The 14,294-nt window shown below is 38.6% G+C and overlaps 1 protein-coding gene across 1 annotated transcript in view; it reads right to left on the reverse strand.

Moving 5' to 3' along the window:
- Positions 1 to 13,856, reverse strand: part of zgc:113516 (uncharacterized protein LOC541449 homolog) — a 54,678-nt gene extending 40,822 nt beyond the window's left edge. Inside the window, exon 1 of the mRNA XM_047385223.1 lies at positions 13,467 to 13,856. Within this exon, the coding sequence (XP_047241179.1) occupies positions 13,467 to 13,607 (141 nt within the window). The 5' untranslated portion in view covers positions 13,608 to 13,856. The remainder of the gene's footprint in view (positions 1 to 13,466) is intronic.
- Positions 13,857 to 14,294: the final 438 nt, after the last annotated feature.

A 14,294-nucleotide genomic window follows, 5' to 3' on the forward strand; every position in this document is an offset into this window, starting at 1 on the left:
CAATACTTTTTTTTAATGTCTTCATTATTGTTTGTTTCAAACCCATCATTCTTTGTTTTAAACCAAAAACGGATTTGCCTTTTGAATATAATGGCATGTCTCAACAATTTTGTCCCAATATGTACATTTACACCCTACAGTATCTATGAAAAATCCATGTCTTTGTTTATTAAAAGATCAAGCCTGTGAAACTAAATAAGTAAATGGAATTCGGATGCCAGGGAGTAAACTACTGGAATCAGATGACAGATGTTTTTTATTTTTTTTATTTTATCAATTTATTTTATTCATACAGATTAAGTGTAAAAAAAGGTGCCATTGAAGATAATAAGTACTCCGATGATAGCCTTCAGTTTAATCTAATCACTTCTTGTTATTGTCCAATCATTTGTTGCACTTGATATCTGTCATCACTTCCTGTTTGTCATATCCACGTGGTTGTGTGCAGGCTGGGTGCAGCCTGTGTGTTTGTGCTGTGTTTTTTTGCCCCTCCTACTCAGGGTGTGACTGGCAGGTGCTGCTGCGCAGCAGTTGCTCATCAGCGAGCAATCAACCTGGGCTTCAAAAGGAGTGGAGAACCAGAAGGAGGCGTCAGCTCGTCTCACTATTGTGGTAAACAGCTAGACCTCTGCTGCTCTGCAGTAGTTTTTGAACCTTTCTCCTGACCATCTTGTTTTTTCTTTTGTGCCTCATAGGAAAAGTCTACCGGAGAATCAATGGTTTTTGCCTCCTGCTACCCATGTTTAAAGGAATATGGAAATTCAAGCCTCAACGTCTCGGCTGTGAGCCTCCACTCCGCCTCCTTCCTGGACCCCAGGTTTCTAGCCTCAGAAGACCTTCCACCTGCCTGTCCTCCCTCTCACGACAAATTCTCCTTCTTTGAAAGGATCGAAAGGAGAGAAACACAAAGTCAGAAGAACGAGGAAGTACTTTCCTCTCAGCTGCACCCACCTGCCAACCTCAACTATTGTGGAACAGACTTATTCCTCCAAAGCTTTTCTGAAAGCTCTGCCCTCGTAAGTAAAACCAAAGAACCTATTTAGTAGATATTCGCCATATTATGCAGGATTTCTCTAAGCCTCTCTTCTCTCCCTCAGTGAGATCCCAATCCTGCTAGCTGATCCAGTCCTGTCTCCAGTTCATTACTACTCCTGTAATCCTAATTGTTAAAACGCTGCCTTGGTTCTCTCGTGGTTGTTCTTCAGAGTCCTGTAGTAACCCATTATGACACCGTTGCATTCATCCAATCATACACTGACTTGTCAATACACCCGCAATGACCCGCTCATCCATTCATGTGCTTCACTTGATTTTGCTCATCCAATCAGGGTTGGTGTTGGAGAAATACCTTCATTTAGATACTCCCATTCTGTCTTCAGAAACTCCCCCAATGTTAGCAGAGATACAGGGGTTGAATAATGAAACAGCTGGTTTTAGACCACAATTTATTAGTATGGTGTAGGGCCTCCTTGTCACGATGTGGTTTTGGATTGGACCAAAGTGCAGACAAGAGCTTGGCAGGATCATTTTTGAAATTCAAATATTTATTTACAAGGTCAAAAATGTAGCAAAATCACTGCAAGTTTCCCAAGGCAAGACGTGGCAAAAAACCAAGCATAATCATGGATGAGAACAAGGTGTGACGAACACAAGGAACCAGGACTGAACGAAGATACAAAACCAACTAATATACTGAGGGATAACAAAGGGCAGGTAATCAGAGAAAACAGGGAACGGGTGAGACAAGGAGGCAGGGAAGCAGAAGGAACAGGTGAAACAAATACAAAGACTGAGGACGGGCAAAGTAACTAATAAACAATAAACAGAAACACAGACCAAGCAAACCTATTGACAAAGATAAATAATCAAATGGGGAATAAGAAAACTAGAATAATCATGACTAAAGTAAACAGAGAAACTAGAGGGAACATAGGAACAACAATAATAACCTGAGAACAAACAAAGAACCCATAAAGAAAACAAACCTAACCTCACTGACTGAATTAACTGGAAAGGAAACAGAAAATAAACTAGTAAACAAGAAGAATGCAAAGGAACAAATAATAAAACACAATTAACCACAAAGATACTAAAGAGAAATAAAACTAGATAATCCAGGGAAGACCAAGAACTATAATTACAATAATAATAATAATAATAAACCATACAAAGTAATAAGAAAACAACCATAAAAGAATTTAAGAAGTAAACACTAGGAGGCGGAGGAGGGAGAAAAGAAAAACATGATACAAAAACCAAAATAGAAAAATTTAAGCAAAAGGTAAACAAACACAAAGCCACAAACAAAGTCCAAAAATGTCACTCCGTGACACTCCTTTTGCGGCCAATACAGCATCAATTCATCTTGGGAATGACATATACAAGTCCTGCACAGTGGTCAGAGGGATTTTAAGCCATTCTTCTTGCAGGATAGTGGCCAGGTCACTACGTGATACTGGTGGAGGAAAACGTTTCCTGACTCGCTCCTCCAAAACACCCCAAAGTGGCTCAATAATACTTAGATCTGGTGACTGTGCAGGCCATGGGAGATGTTCAACTTCACTTTCATGTTCATCAAACCAATCTTTCACCAGTCTTGCTGTGTGTATTGGTGCATTGTCATCCTGATACACGGCACCGCCTTCAGGATACAATGTTTGAACCATTGGATGCACATGGTCCTCAAGAATGGTTCGGTAGTACTTGACAGTGACGCGCCCATCTAGCACAAGTATTGGGCCAAGGGAATGCCATGATATGGCAGCCCAAACCATCACTGATCCACCCCCATGCTTCACTCTGGGCATGCAACAGTCTGGGTGGTACGCTTCTTTGGGACTTCTCTACACCGTAACTCTCCCGGATGTGGGGAAAACAGTAAAGGTGGACTCATCAGAGAACAATACATGTTTCACATTGTACACCGCCCAAGATTTGCACGCCTTGCATCATTGAAACCGACGTTTGGCATTGGCATGAGTGACCAAAGGTTTGGTTATAGCAGCCCGGCCGTGTATATTGACCCTGTGGAGCTCCTGACGGACAGTTCTGGTGGAAACAGGAGAGTTGAGGTGCACATTTAATTCTGCCATGATTTGGGCAGCCGTGGTTTTATGTTTTTTGGATACAATCCGGGTTAGCACCCGAACATCCCTTTCAGACAGCTTCCTCTTGCGTCCACAGTTAATCCTGTTGGATGTGGTTCGTCCTTCTTGGTGGTATGCTGACATTACCCTGGATACCGTGGCTCTTGATATATCACAAAGACTTGCTGTCTTGGTCACAGATGCACCAGCAAGACGTGCACCAACAAATAGTTCTCTTTTGAACTCTGGTATGTCACCCTTAATGTTGTGTGCATTTCAATATTTTGAGCAAAACTGTGCTCTTACCCTGCTAATTGAACCTTCACACTCTGCTCTTACTGGTGCAATGTGCAATCAATGAAGACTGGCTACCAGGCTGGTCCAATTTAGCCATGAAACCTCCCACACTAAAATGACAGGTGTTTCAGTTTCATTGTCCAACCCCTGTATCTACTTGGTTGAGTGTGACGTGTAGCCAATCAGAAAGCGAGGCGACATATACATGGATGCTAAACCAAAATGGGGGGAAAATCTAAACACATTGTGAAATGACGTTTTCCGAGAAAGGAAAAACACAACACCGCACCTCCATATCATAGTGTAGCAAGTAGAGCCCCTGCCTGAGCTGTCTCCACTTCTATAACGAATGCCTTTTCGTTTTTGTAATGTTTTTTTCTCTGTTAAAATTAGTCCTTCTTCCTTGTCGGCCATGTTTATTTACCCACATTTGATTTTAGGAGATTTGCTTTCTGAATGTTCATGAGTGAAATCTGTTCGTTTGTGGTGTGTTGTGCTTGCCGTGTGGCTGTACACCACACACTGTAGGACCAAACCTGTTATAGCTACAATTTCATATGGTCATGTGTGGAGTCTCTCAGATTTTGAAAATCAACCAACAATTTTAAAATCTTGTCCTGTGAACCAGGCATTAGTGGGCCTGGCCCCAAAGTGGACTTTCTTTATGGAACCCACAGTGGTTGACTAAATACAACCTAGGTCGGCAAAACCAGTTGGCCCCCTATGACCTTAGCTGGGTCACAAAACAATGAGGAAAATTTGTTCAAATTGTACAGGAGCCATTGCCCAGAGTTGACCCGCATCAAACCTATACAGGCAGTTAATATTGGGCCATTATGCAAACCAAGGACAAACCAATTTGGGGCCCATTATTTAACTATTTAAATATTTGTCTTAGTTATATGGCTGTCGTATGAGGTTTGTGAATATACTTTAAGAAATATCTGTTCAGTTTCTAGAAACAAATATTAATGAATTTATCATTTCTGTAAACATCTTTCAAGTTGTTTAGGTAACACCATTTCCATCTTACTTAATAAGTCAGTTATTAAGTGGTTGTACAAATATCAAAATGATCAATCAGCAATCTTATGTTGTATCATATTTTAGTATGAATCCTTTATCAGAATCTATATAGGTAAAATGGAGTTACATAAGATATTAATAATTTAGAGTGATACATTTATAGCTACAGATATGAATGAAACTTGTACACAAAACCCGACTAATATGGGGACAGCTACATAAACTGCACAAATTTGTTTCTAAGTATATTAAGAAATGCAACATTGAGTATAGAATGAAACCTTTATGAAGGGAAGCAGAGCAATATGCACAGGTGTGCTCTTCACAGCACAGTAGTGTTCCAGGACAGCCTCTACTATTCTCTTTGTGTATACAAAGATACCACATTGACCGCTGTTTGCCTCCAAAGCCTCCCTGTTGTCATTCAGTGGTTTCTCATTCAGCACCACAGTCCCTGAAGTATATTCTGAGCCTCCAAAGGGACATGAACACAACAGTTTCTCATCTAGGTAGAGTGAACAAACATGGCCACCCTGACATCTGATCTATTATTTATAGTAAATGGAGGGCTGGTTTTGATATTTGTAATGAAGTTGTCTTTTTCAGCCTCACTTGTATCTATTGTCTTCTTTTTCATAAGATTTAATTTAAACTGGTAAATAATTTACCTGTCAAATAAATATAGAAATGAAGACAAGAGTTCTTTTGGAAAGGAGGCTCAAATCTCAGATTGAGGACAAGCTGTGAGACATTCAACTAGCTGTTAAAAAGCAGAACAGATCTACCCCCTTGTTGAATTGCTGAAAGAATCATGGGAGTTTTATTGTCCAGTCCACATGGATATTTTTATACATGTAGGAGAGTTATTATCTTGTTCCCAAGGCATTGTTGGGTGTTTGGAGCATGGGTATAAAGTGCCAGAGTCACTTTCATCTGGTTCTTTAATGCCCAATGGAAAAGCGGAGTGTAGCATTCTAGACAGAATGTCATACTTCCCAGCGGCGGTTGGACTCTGCATGGATCTGTGTAACCTATGCAGTTTGTGGTGTTGTTTGCTACATCTGGGTTTTCTATCCAGTAAAAATTGCTTCATTAAATCCATGCCATATTGTCCACAGTACCACTGCCTTGCTGGAGGTTAGAAACTCAGTCCTGTACTTCCGTTAAATGTTGTTTGTGATGAATTTCTGAATGAATCAAAAAAGTGTTTTTATGTGTTCTTTAAAATAATATTAATATTTGTGTTATATTATCCAGTCCTTCACTCTATGCTGCACTGTACAGGGTTTGAATGTTTCTTTCCTCCTCACTCTGAGGCGGAAAAGTTTTTATATTATTAGAAAACCATGTTCTAAGTTTGAATTCAAAACTTTTGTTGTCAGAGACTGAACATCCTCCAATGTACATTATACAATATAATATAATGAGCAAGGCACAGTGTTGGGAGTAAACAAGAGACAATGTAAAAGGACCAAAACAGGAAGCGCTTTTATTTTGATATGTGTTCTTGTAATGAAACAGCCAGTATAACAATGAGAGATTTTATAGGTACACTACCAGTGAAAAGTTTTAGAACCACTTCCTCACTTAATGGTTTTCTTTATTTTTATGACCGTTTACACTGTGCTTAGATTCTTACTGAAGGCAGCAAAACAGTGCATAAACACATATGGAATTATGTAGCAAACAAAAAAATTTAAAAGAACTTTAAATACTGGCTTGCTTTTCTTCTTGAGATAGTGCATCATAAATACAAGCACCCAAGACTTGACTTGGACTTGTAGTCTGAGAATAAAGTGCGACTCGAATCCAAGTCTCATTTAGATACAAATGTTTAAAATGAGCTTTCTCTGTAGGGTTGCGAGCTCCATCATTCAGGAGGGAGCTGCAAGCAAAGCCAATAGTCCTAAAAGTTGAAAGGAGTCACATGAATCCTGGTTGGGTTATCTGATTATGATTCCTACTGAGTGCAAAATGTGCGCATGACAGTGAGTGGACGGATAAATAAAACTTGTGCCCTAAAGTTAATAGCAAAAAAATGTCATTACTGTGCACAGTTTTGATGCAAACATGTAAAGCAAAATGACCTAAATACTTAATAATTGTTACTTTAGTATTTTTCTTCTTCATAGTTTTTCTGACTATTTGTGATATTTTTGTAAATGTCCTTTTAAAGTATGTGAATTATGGAATCTTAAACAGATTTATAGAATTGTTTTTAAATTATTTATTTTACTTCAGATGGTAAACAAGAATAATGAAAAAGAAAGAAGTGACTAAAGAGGAAACTAATTGAAAAGCACCTCTGACTGTTAGGGCTTGCGAGATAGGACCCCAGAATGCAGACGAGCAGGCAGCGTGATGGTAAGTGAAAAAAGATTTAATCAACTAAAATTCACTCACAGATGAGGCAGGAAGAAAAAATAGAAACAATAAATGGGCAGGCAAGACAGGCAAAAGCAGACATGGGCAGAGTGGCAAGATAGGCTTGGCATGAAACACATGAGCATGATCCAGAAGACAAGACATGGTTTGAAAAATGTTTCCACGCTGAATAACTGAACAGGAGTGTATATATGGAGAGTAAACCAGGTGGAGCAAGGAGACAGATTAGCTTAGAGCAGGTGAACCGGATAAAGATAATTAACAGACAGAACACAACATGACAAGGGCAAAACAGAACTTCAAGGATACAAACAAACAGAAATCTAACTAGAAAAACATGAAACCAAAGCATAACCAGAAGCTCAATCCAAATACACAACTAAGCAAAACATGAATACAAAAACTAAAGCATGACCAGGAAAACAAACAGTAGAACGATTCAAAACCTTAACTGTAAATAAAACCAACAAAAACACAAAAACACCCACAAATCATAACACTGACAGACTGTACACAGTCCATGCCAAAGCACAGGTGTGACAGCAGGAACTGTCTGACCTTACCCTGACTAACACAGTACATCCATAAAGTGACTGATGTGATCTGAGCTCTGAAGGGAAACTTCTGCTCCTCTGTGTACTTTCCAGGACCCGGTGTAGATTGAGAGGTCACACAGCTGATGTGCAGTCACTTATCAAACATAAACCCTATTTCTCGGAAAGATTGGACCTTGTGTTTGCACATGGGACCAGAATGGGGTTCTCTTGTCCTCAATGGATGCCTTGAAAACACACAAAAAAGTTTCTAAATTCTGTTTTTGTTGTCCATTAACCTTGGGTTTTCTCCAGATTCTTTCCTGGAAGGTGCTTTCTGAACAGGTGTCTTTATTGTCAGGAAATGTAAAGGCTTTTATAAACTTAAGGACAGGATTTTATCACCATACATGTCTTTGATTTGGACATTGCGTGAAAGCAAAACTTTATAATACAAGGTACAGATATACAGAAACCAGATATATACTGTATAAAACACACATAACCTGTGTTGCCACTGCCATTAAATCAAGTGAAACCTTTCCTGAAAATGATTTTTATTTAGTTGCAATTTTTTGTCAATTGTGTATTCTTTTCTTTAAAGTCAGGAGTTTACATATGATGATTTCCTGTTTTTTTTAAGTATATGTGTAAGTTTTATAAATGTATTGAATGGAATCACCACAAACATGCTCTTTCTTTGTGTGACATCCTGAAAAAATCCAAAGAAGTCAGCTAATATATCAGGAAGAGAATTGTGCACCTCCACAAGTCTGGTTCATTCTAGGGTATGATTTCCAGATGCCTGAAGCTAGTATAAAATGAATGAAATTAATTTTGTATTAAAGTGTCATGCACACAATGTGCCCAACCTATACAAGCTTATATGACACTATTAAGAAGTAGCCTTACGTTAACATTACAACAAAGAAATTTTGTCAACATAAACATCTCGTTCTTAAAAAGCCAACTCAACATATCACCATCTGATTGCCAAAACAAATCAGGATTTTTACTCTGAATCTTCTCATAAATAAACATTCTCAGATCATTATATAATGGACAATGAAACAAAAAATGAAATTCATCTTCAACAACATTCAAAGCACATAAAACACACGTTGTTCCTCTAGTAGCCCTTTGTAACACACCCATCTCAACAGCAAGAGACAGAACACCTGCTCTCAGCTGAGCACAGAGAGATCTCTGTCTTCTTTTTAAGGTTACCATTAATATAAGGCTCCGTCTCAAAACTGCCTTAAAATGAGCATAACTTCTTAGTTTTGTTTTATTGAGCACATCAGATTTCCACTGGTCTTTATATGTCTGAAACAAAGTCTGCTTAAGTGTTGTAAGTTTGCATTGCAAATTATTAAAAAATAAACATTTACTGTTTTATTAAAGGAAAATTGCTAGAACATTGTTTGACCAGGGATATTTTTTAAGATTTGTCCCAAAATTTCCTTGCGAGCCTGTCTTCAGGTAAACGCACAAAGTGGTCCCACAATCAAATGACTTCTGCTCTCTGTTTAATCAGACAGGGTTCCCACCCACCCCATGTCACCCTCTATGGCAGCCCTAGTGGTATACTTATGAACTCCTAAGAAGCACCTAATAGCTCTGTTCTGGATAATGTCACACTCATGTGCATTTCCAAAGCCCCAAACACCTGCAGCATATAATAACGCAGGAGCAACCATGGAGTTGTTCGCTATAGCATATCTGGCGAAGCCCAAATCTAGACACAACTTGATCTTATTAATCACACTTCCCAGTGCCCTCGGTGCTGATTCAGAAAATACTCTTCTGCCTTCAACAAATGTCATATTCTCATGAAAAACAAAACCGAGATACTTATAAGTAACAGAATGCATCAATTGTGTTTCACCAAAACTAAATTCATATTCACTTCTACACTTATTTCGAAAATGAACAATTTGTGTTTTTTCTCGATTCTTAGCAAGTCTTCATTTATTGCACCAGCTATTCATAATGTCCAAATATAGTATAAGTATAAACCCCATGGAGTTTATGTACACAAATGGCTGCACCTCAGCAGACCAGTGTGTGAAACCCCTGAAGTTTGCAGAGGACACCACTGTTGGTCTGATCCAGGACAGTGATGAGTCTGCATACAGACAAGAGGCGGATAGGCTGCTCCATTGGTGTGATCAGAACCACCTGGAGCTTAACCCTCTCAAGTCTGTGGAGATGACGGTGGATTTCCACACTCCCTTCTATCAAAATCCTCAGCAACACTGTCTACTGTGGATTGATTCCTGTTCCTAAGAACCGCCCTTCCTTGGGACCCGAGCTGGGTCCAGCAGAGACTGTACTACATGAGGCACCTCAAGAAGTACAACTTGCCACAAGAGCTGCTGGGCATCCTCTACACTGCCATCATTCAGTCTTGTGCATATCTATCACTGTGTGGTTTGGCTCATTAATAAAACCGGACAGGTCCAAACTGCACCAAATAGAGAGGATCATCACGGCCGATCTTCCCTCCATCCATCACTAGTACAGGTCTAGGGTCAGAAAAAGGGCAGCTTGTCATGATCTGTCTGTGTTAGGGTTTCGGGTATGAGATCCTAGTCTGTTTTCCCCACGTTCTTGCTGTTGTTTTAGTCCTGTTTAGGTTAATCATTTCATACTTGCGTTTTGATTACTCCCCTGGAGTGTTAGATGAGTTTGTTTATATTTCCTTATAGATCTGGTTCCTCTCTGTTTATGTTCTGTAATTCATTGTTTACTTAGATGTTTTCTGCTGCCTCCCTGCACTCCCATCTCATCTGTGTCTCATTTTAGTCACTCTCACTCGGCCTTTTCCGCTTCTCTCCCTGATCCTGGACACAAACTGCTTGGACCTTTACCTTCAAGTCAGCGCTATATAGCACTATTTGTTAAAACCAGCAGCCACAGAGACAATTTCTTTGCCCAGGCTGTCGTTCTGATGAACACAATGAACACCTTACCGCACCATCACCTTCTTTGCTGTGAAACAAAATAGGCAGGTTTGGAGGAAAAAGGGTGAAGCTTGCCAGCCTGAGAACACCATCCATACAGTGAAGTAGCAGTATTATATTGTGTGGATGTTGGAAGTTGAAGTCGCGAAGTTAAAGCTTGGGCAATAATGTTTCTTTCAAATAGACAACGACCCTTATCATGCAGTGAAATATGTTAAAAAGTGGTTTAAGGAGAATCACATTAAACCTTTAGAGTGTCCATCACAAAGCTCATAAAAGACCCATACAAAAATTGATGGGCATAGCTGAAAATGTGAAGGTGAGAAAAGCAGCCTCCAAAGCTGAGTAGGTTTGTCAGGAAGAATGGGTCAAAATCTCAGCAAACTATTGTGTGAGACACCTGTGGAAGGATAAATAATTTAGGTTATAACTGATCTAAAACAGTAGAGGTTTAGTTAGATTTCATTTCTAACTGTTAGAAAAACGGTTAAGTAAGTGTATGTAAACGATGGGATATCAACTGAATTTAAATATATGTTTTAATTGCTAAAAATACAAATACAGGAGGTATAGATTAAAAAACCAATTAAAAAACCTCTTTCCTGCTTTAAAATGCTGCATAATTCTTGGCAAAACTTCTCTAGCCATCATCATAAGGGTTTCTGTGCACAGAATAATCGGTGATTTGCTGAACACTTGATTGTCTGTTTGACTGTGTACTAAGAACCACGCTGAGCAGCTGGATAAATATAAATCACTTAATTTATTTTAGCTTGTGATGTTGGTTGTACAAAAGCATCATCAAAGTTTTTTTACACTGCTGTATTAAGGAAAATAATGTTTCTATGGGGAAGGGATGCAATGCGGGAGTTGATGAGAAAATTACTAGAGATAATCCTGGAGGAAAATCTGTTGACCGCAACAGGTTCCCCTTCTTGCAGGACAATGACCCCAAACATAAAGTCAATGCTTCTATGGACTAGTTTAGATGAAATCATATTAATGTGTTGGAACAGCCCAGTCAAAGTAAATGTCCAAGTCTCATTGAAAATTAGGGGCGAGACTTGCACCTGTAACTGCAGGGAAAGGTGGTTCTAAATATTATTTGAATCGGGGAGGCTTAATACAAATGAATACTAAATGTATTGGATATTTATATGGAAAAATGGTGAACTCATGTTCCAACCACTTTAAAATTAGGCCCTGCTTTGTGTTGATCTATTACAGAAAATCTTTGAAAAAGTTAAAGATTTATCAAAAGTTTTGTAAGGCACTGCAGGTGCACAATAACTTTTCTGCATGTTTATGTTCACTTCTCCTATTTACTATGAGAGAGATTCATGTTCTGCTTGACAGGAGGAGTTCTGATATGCCATCGAGAGGAAAACCAAGAGTACTGACACTACCCGTGACGTCACCCTGCAGTGGCTCTTTGCTTGCTGATTGCATCATGTCCTGAATGAATTTTGTTCCTTCACCGCCCCTCAGACTTTTAAAAGTGGGTTGGTATAAACATCTGTACTCAGCAGGACTCTACAACCTCCAGACTATGATCTGCAGGTTATGTAATAAGTTGAGAAAGATTTTGTTGAGTTTTCTGATGTGGCTCGCCGTTTACAAAAGCTTCTCCCAGTCTTTGATCGTTGAGATCATCTTGTTGCATCTTGCATAACCTATTTACTTTGGGTGACACACTGATTAGAAAAAAACCTTATCAGTTTAATATATCATCACTTTCCTAAAATAATGGCCTATGTAATTTTTTCAGGAAACACAAAAAACTTCACAGAATATACATAATGTTTAACAATTTCCTCCAAAATGGTAATAACAGATACGTGTTGACATAGCCATTTCTTATGGTCCTTTTAATTAAGTTACACTACCGGTCAAAAGTTTTAGAACGCCTTTCTCATTTAATGGTTGACATCAAAACTGTGCAACACATATGCAATTATGCAGCAAACATAAAATTGTAAAATAACTTTAAATATGTTTTATATTTTAGATTCCTTAAAGTAGCTGCCCTTTGCTGTAATGACTGAAATAATAACCTCTGGGAAGTTCATTCAAGACTCTTTGGAAAACCATTCCAGGTGACCACTTCATGAAGCTCATGGAGAGAACGCCAAGAGATCAAAGCAGTCATCAAAGCAAAGGGTGGCTTTTTTATAAAAATCTAAAAAAGTGTTTAGATTTTTTGTTTACTACATAATTTCATGTGTGTTCATTCACAGGTTTGTTGTTTGTTGTGAGAATCTACTATTTAAATGGTCATGAAAATAAAGAGACCCACTAAGTGAGAAAATCGTTCTAAAACGTTTGACCCATAGTGTACATAGTTTTCTCAAGTAGATCATATAATGTGGAAAATTAAAAGAAAACCATTTGATGCAGTAATCTTTAAAAAGAAAGAAAAGATGAACAGCCACAGGTTCTGGAGCTCTTCCACTATTTGCTAAATGCTAGCTTTGTGAATGTAGCTACTTTGTGGACAAAAATGCCAACTGAAAGACAGTAATAAAATACTTGTGTTAAAATAAATGTGGTAATCCTCATCAGTTACCAATAGGCGATGAGCCCTGAATTCTGGAAGTAACTTCAGTGGCTAAGTAGATTTTTGTTTTTCCTAAAGCAGTCTCCATTTTGAAAAGCCTGTAAAACTGTTTATATCACACTCTTGACATAGGCCATTCACAAGAGGCATGGATTTGCATGACCTTCTCAACTGAGGATTTAGACTATTTTACAAGAGGTGGCTAGCATCATGAGGAGATGATTTAGACAAAAATATCCTTTTTAATGACAAAAAATGACCTAGGCCATTATTTCAGAAAGGTCAAGATGTGTATTTATAGATTTTCAATTAGTTTTTTAAAGCTCCGGTAGGTTTTAACTGACTATTAGGAAATTTAAAAATTTTATTTTCTATAAACAGATTTAGTAGCAAACATTACTTACTACTTGTCTAATGTAGTTAAATGACCCTTGGACAGTATTACTAATGCATTGTCTGCAGTTTTAAAAAAAATATGAGCATCCTCCTCTTTTCATGACATCATTTCTTGTCAGCTGTGGCCAAGCTCAAAGCTCAAAAGTAAAAAATTACATTTGAAATAATACATGAAGCCAGTGGAAACAGACTTAATCACGTCATTCAGTTGGTGGCATACCTTCATCTGAATGTGCTGTGCCTTCCATTCAGGACGAAGTTTGCTCAGAAGGTCCACGATTCCTCTCCAGGGTTCATTCTCATCAACGGCGATGTCCATATGGAGAAGCTGTTTGCCAGAACCTCCAAGTTCTGTGTCCATTTCAAACAGAAGAAACAATAACCCTAAAAACCTGCTTCAGAACTTTTGCCCTATCACCAGCTGTGACATGACCAGACTCAACACCTGCTTAAAGGTTTGTTTGGGCCAGTTTGGATATAATCTTGGATTTTTTTCAGTGTACGTCAAAACAATTCAGCATTTAACATCTACTCAGTTAAGAGTTGCTATCTGTGGCACCTGGAAATCAGTGAAACTGTTCATTTGGGTGACTCAGCAGCAGGGGCCAATGTTCCTGTGGGCATCTTCAGCCACTCTGCTAGAGCTTACTTATTAACCACTGGTGGGTAAAGTTTGGCAGCAGGAACCAGCAGGTTGGAACCGGAATTTAAAAGAATAAAAGGAACTTTAGGAAGTAAGTGACTGTTTTTATGTTTTAAACCAACATAAAATAGAACCTTATTGGGAAGTGGAAGGAAAAGGATACATTGTTTTCAAACGTTTTTGACAAATTAAAATCTGAAAAGTTTGGCATGCATTTTGTGTTTTCGACTGTCCTGAGGGGAAAAAATGTAGAATCACCTTTTCAAGGCTTTTCTGTAAAGCATGGAACACCCAGAGCTAAATTTGTTTTTGCAGATTCCTCTTTGCAAAATAGCTTAAGCTCAGACGGACCGCATGGAAAGGGGGTGTGAACATCGATTTACAGTACCTGCCACAGATTCTTAT

Source organism: Girardinichthys multiradiatus, chromosome 2 (genome assembly GCF_021462225.1).
Source record: "Girardinichthys multiradiatus isolate DD_20200921_A chromosome 2, DD_fGirMul_XY1, whole genome shotgun sequence".
NCBI classification, from domain to species: domain Eukaryota; kingdom Metazoa; phylum Chordata; class Actinopteri; order Cyprinodontiformes; family Goodeidae; genus Girardinichthys; species Girardinichthys multiradiatus.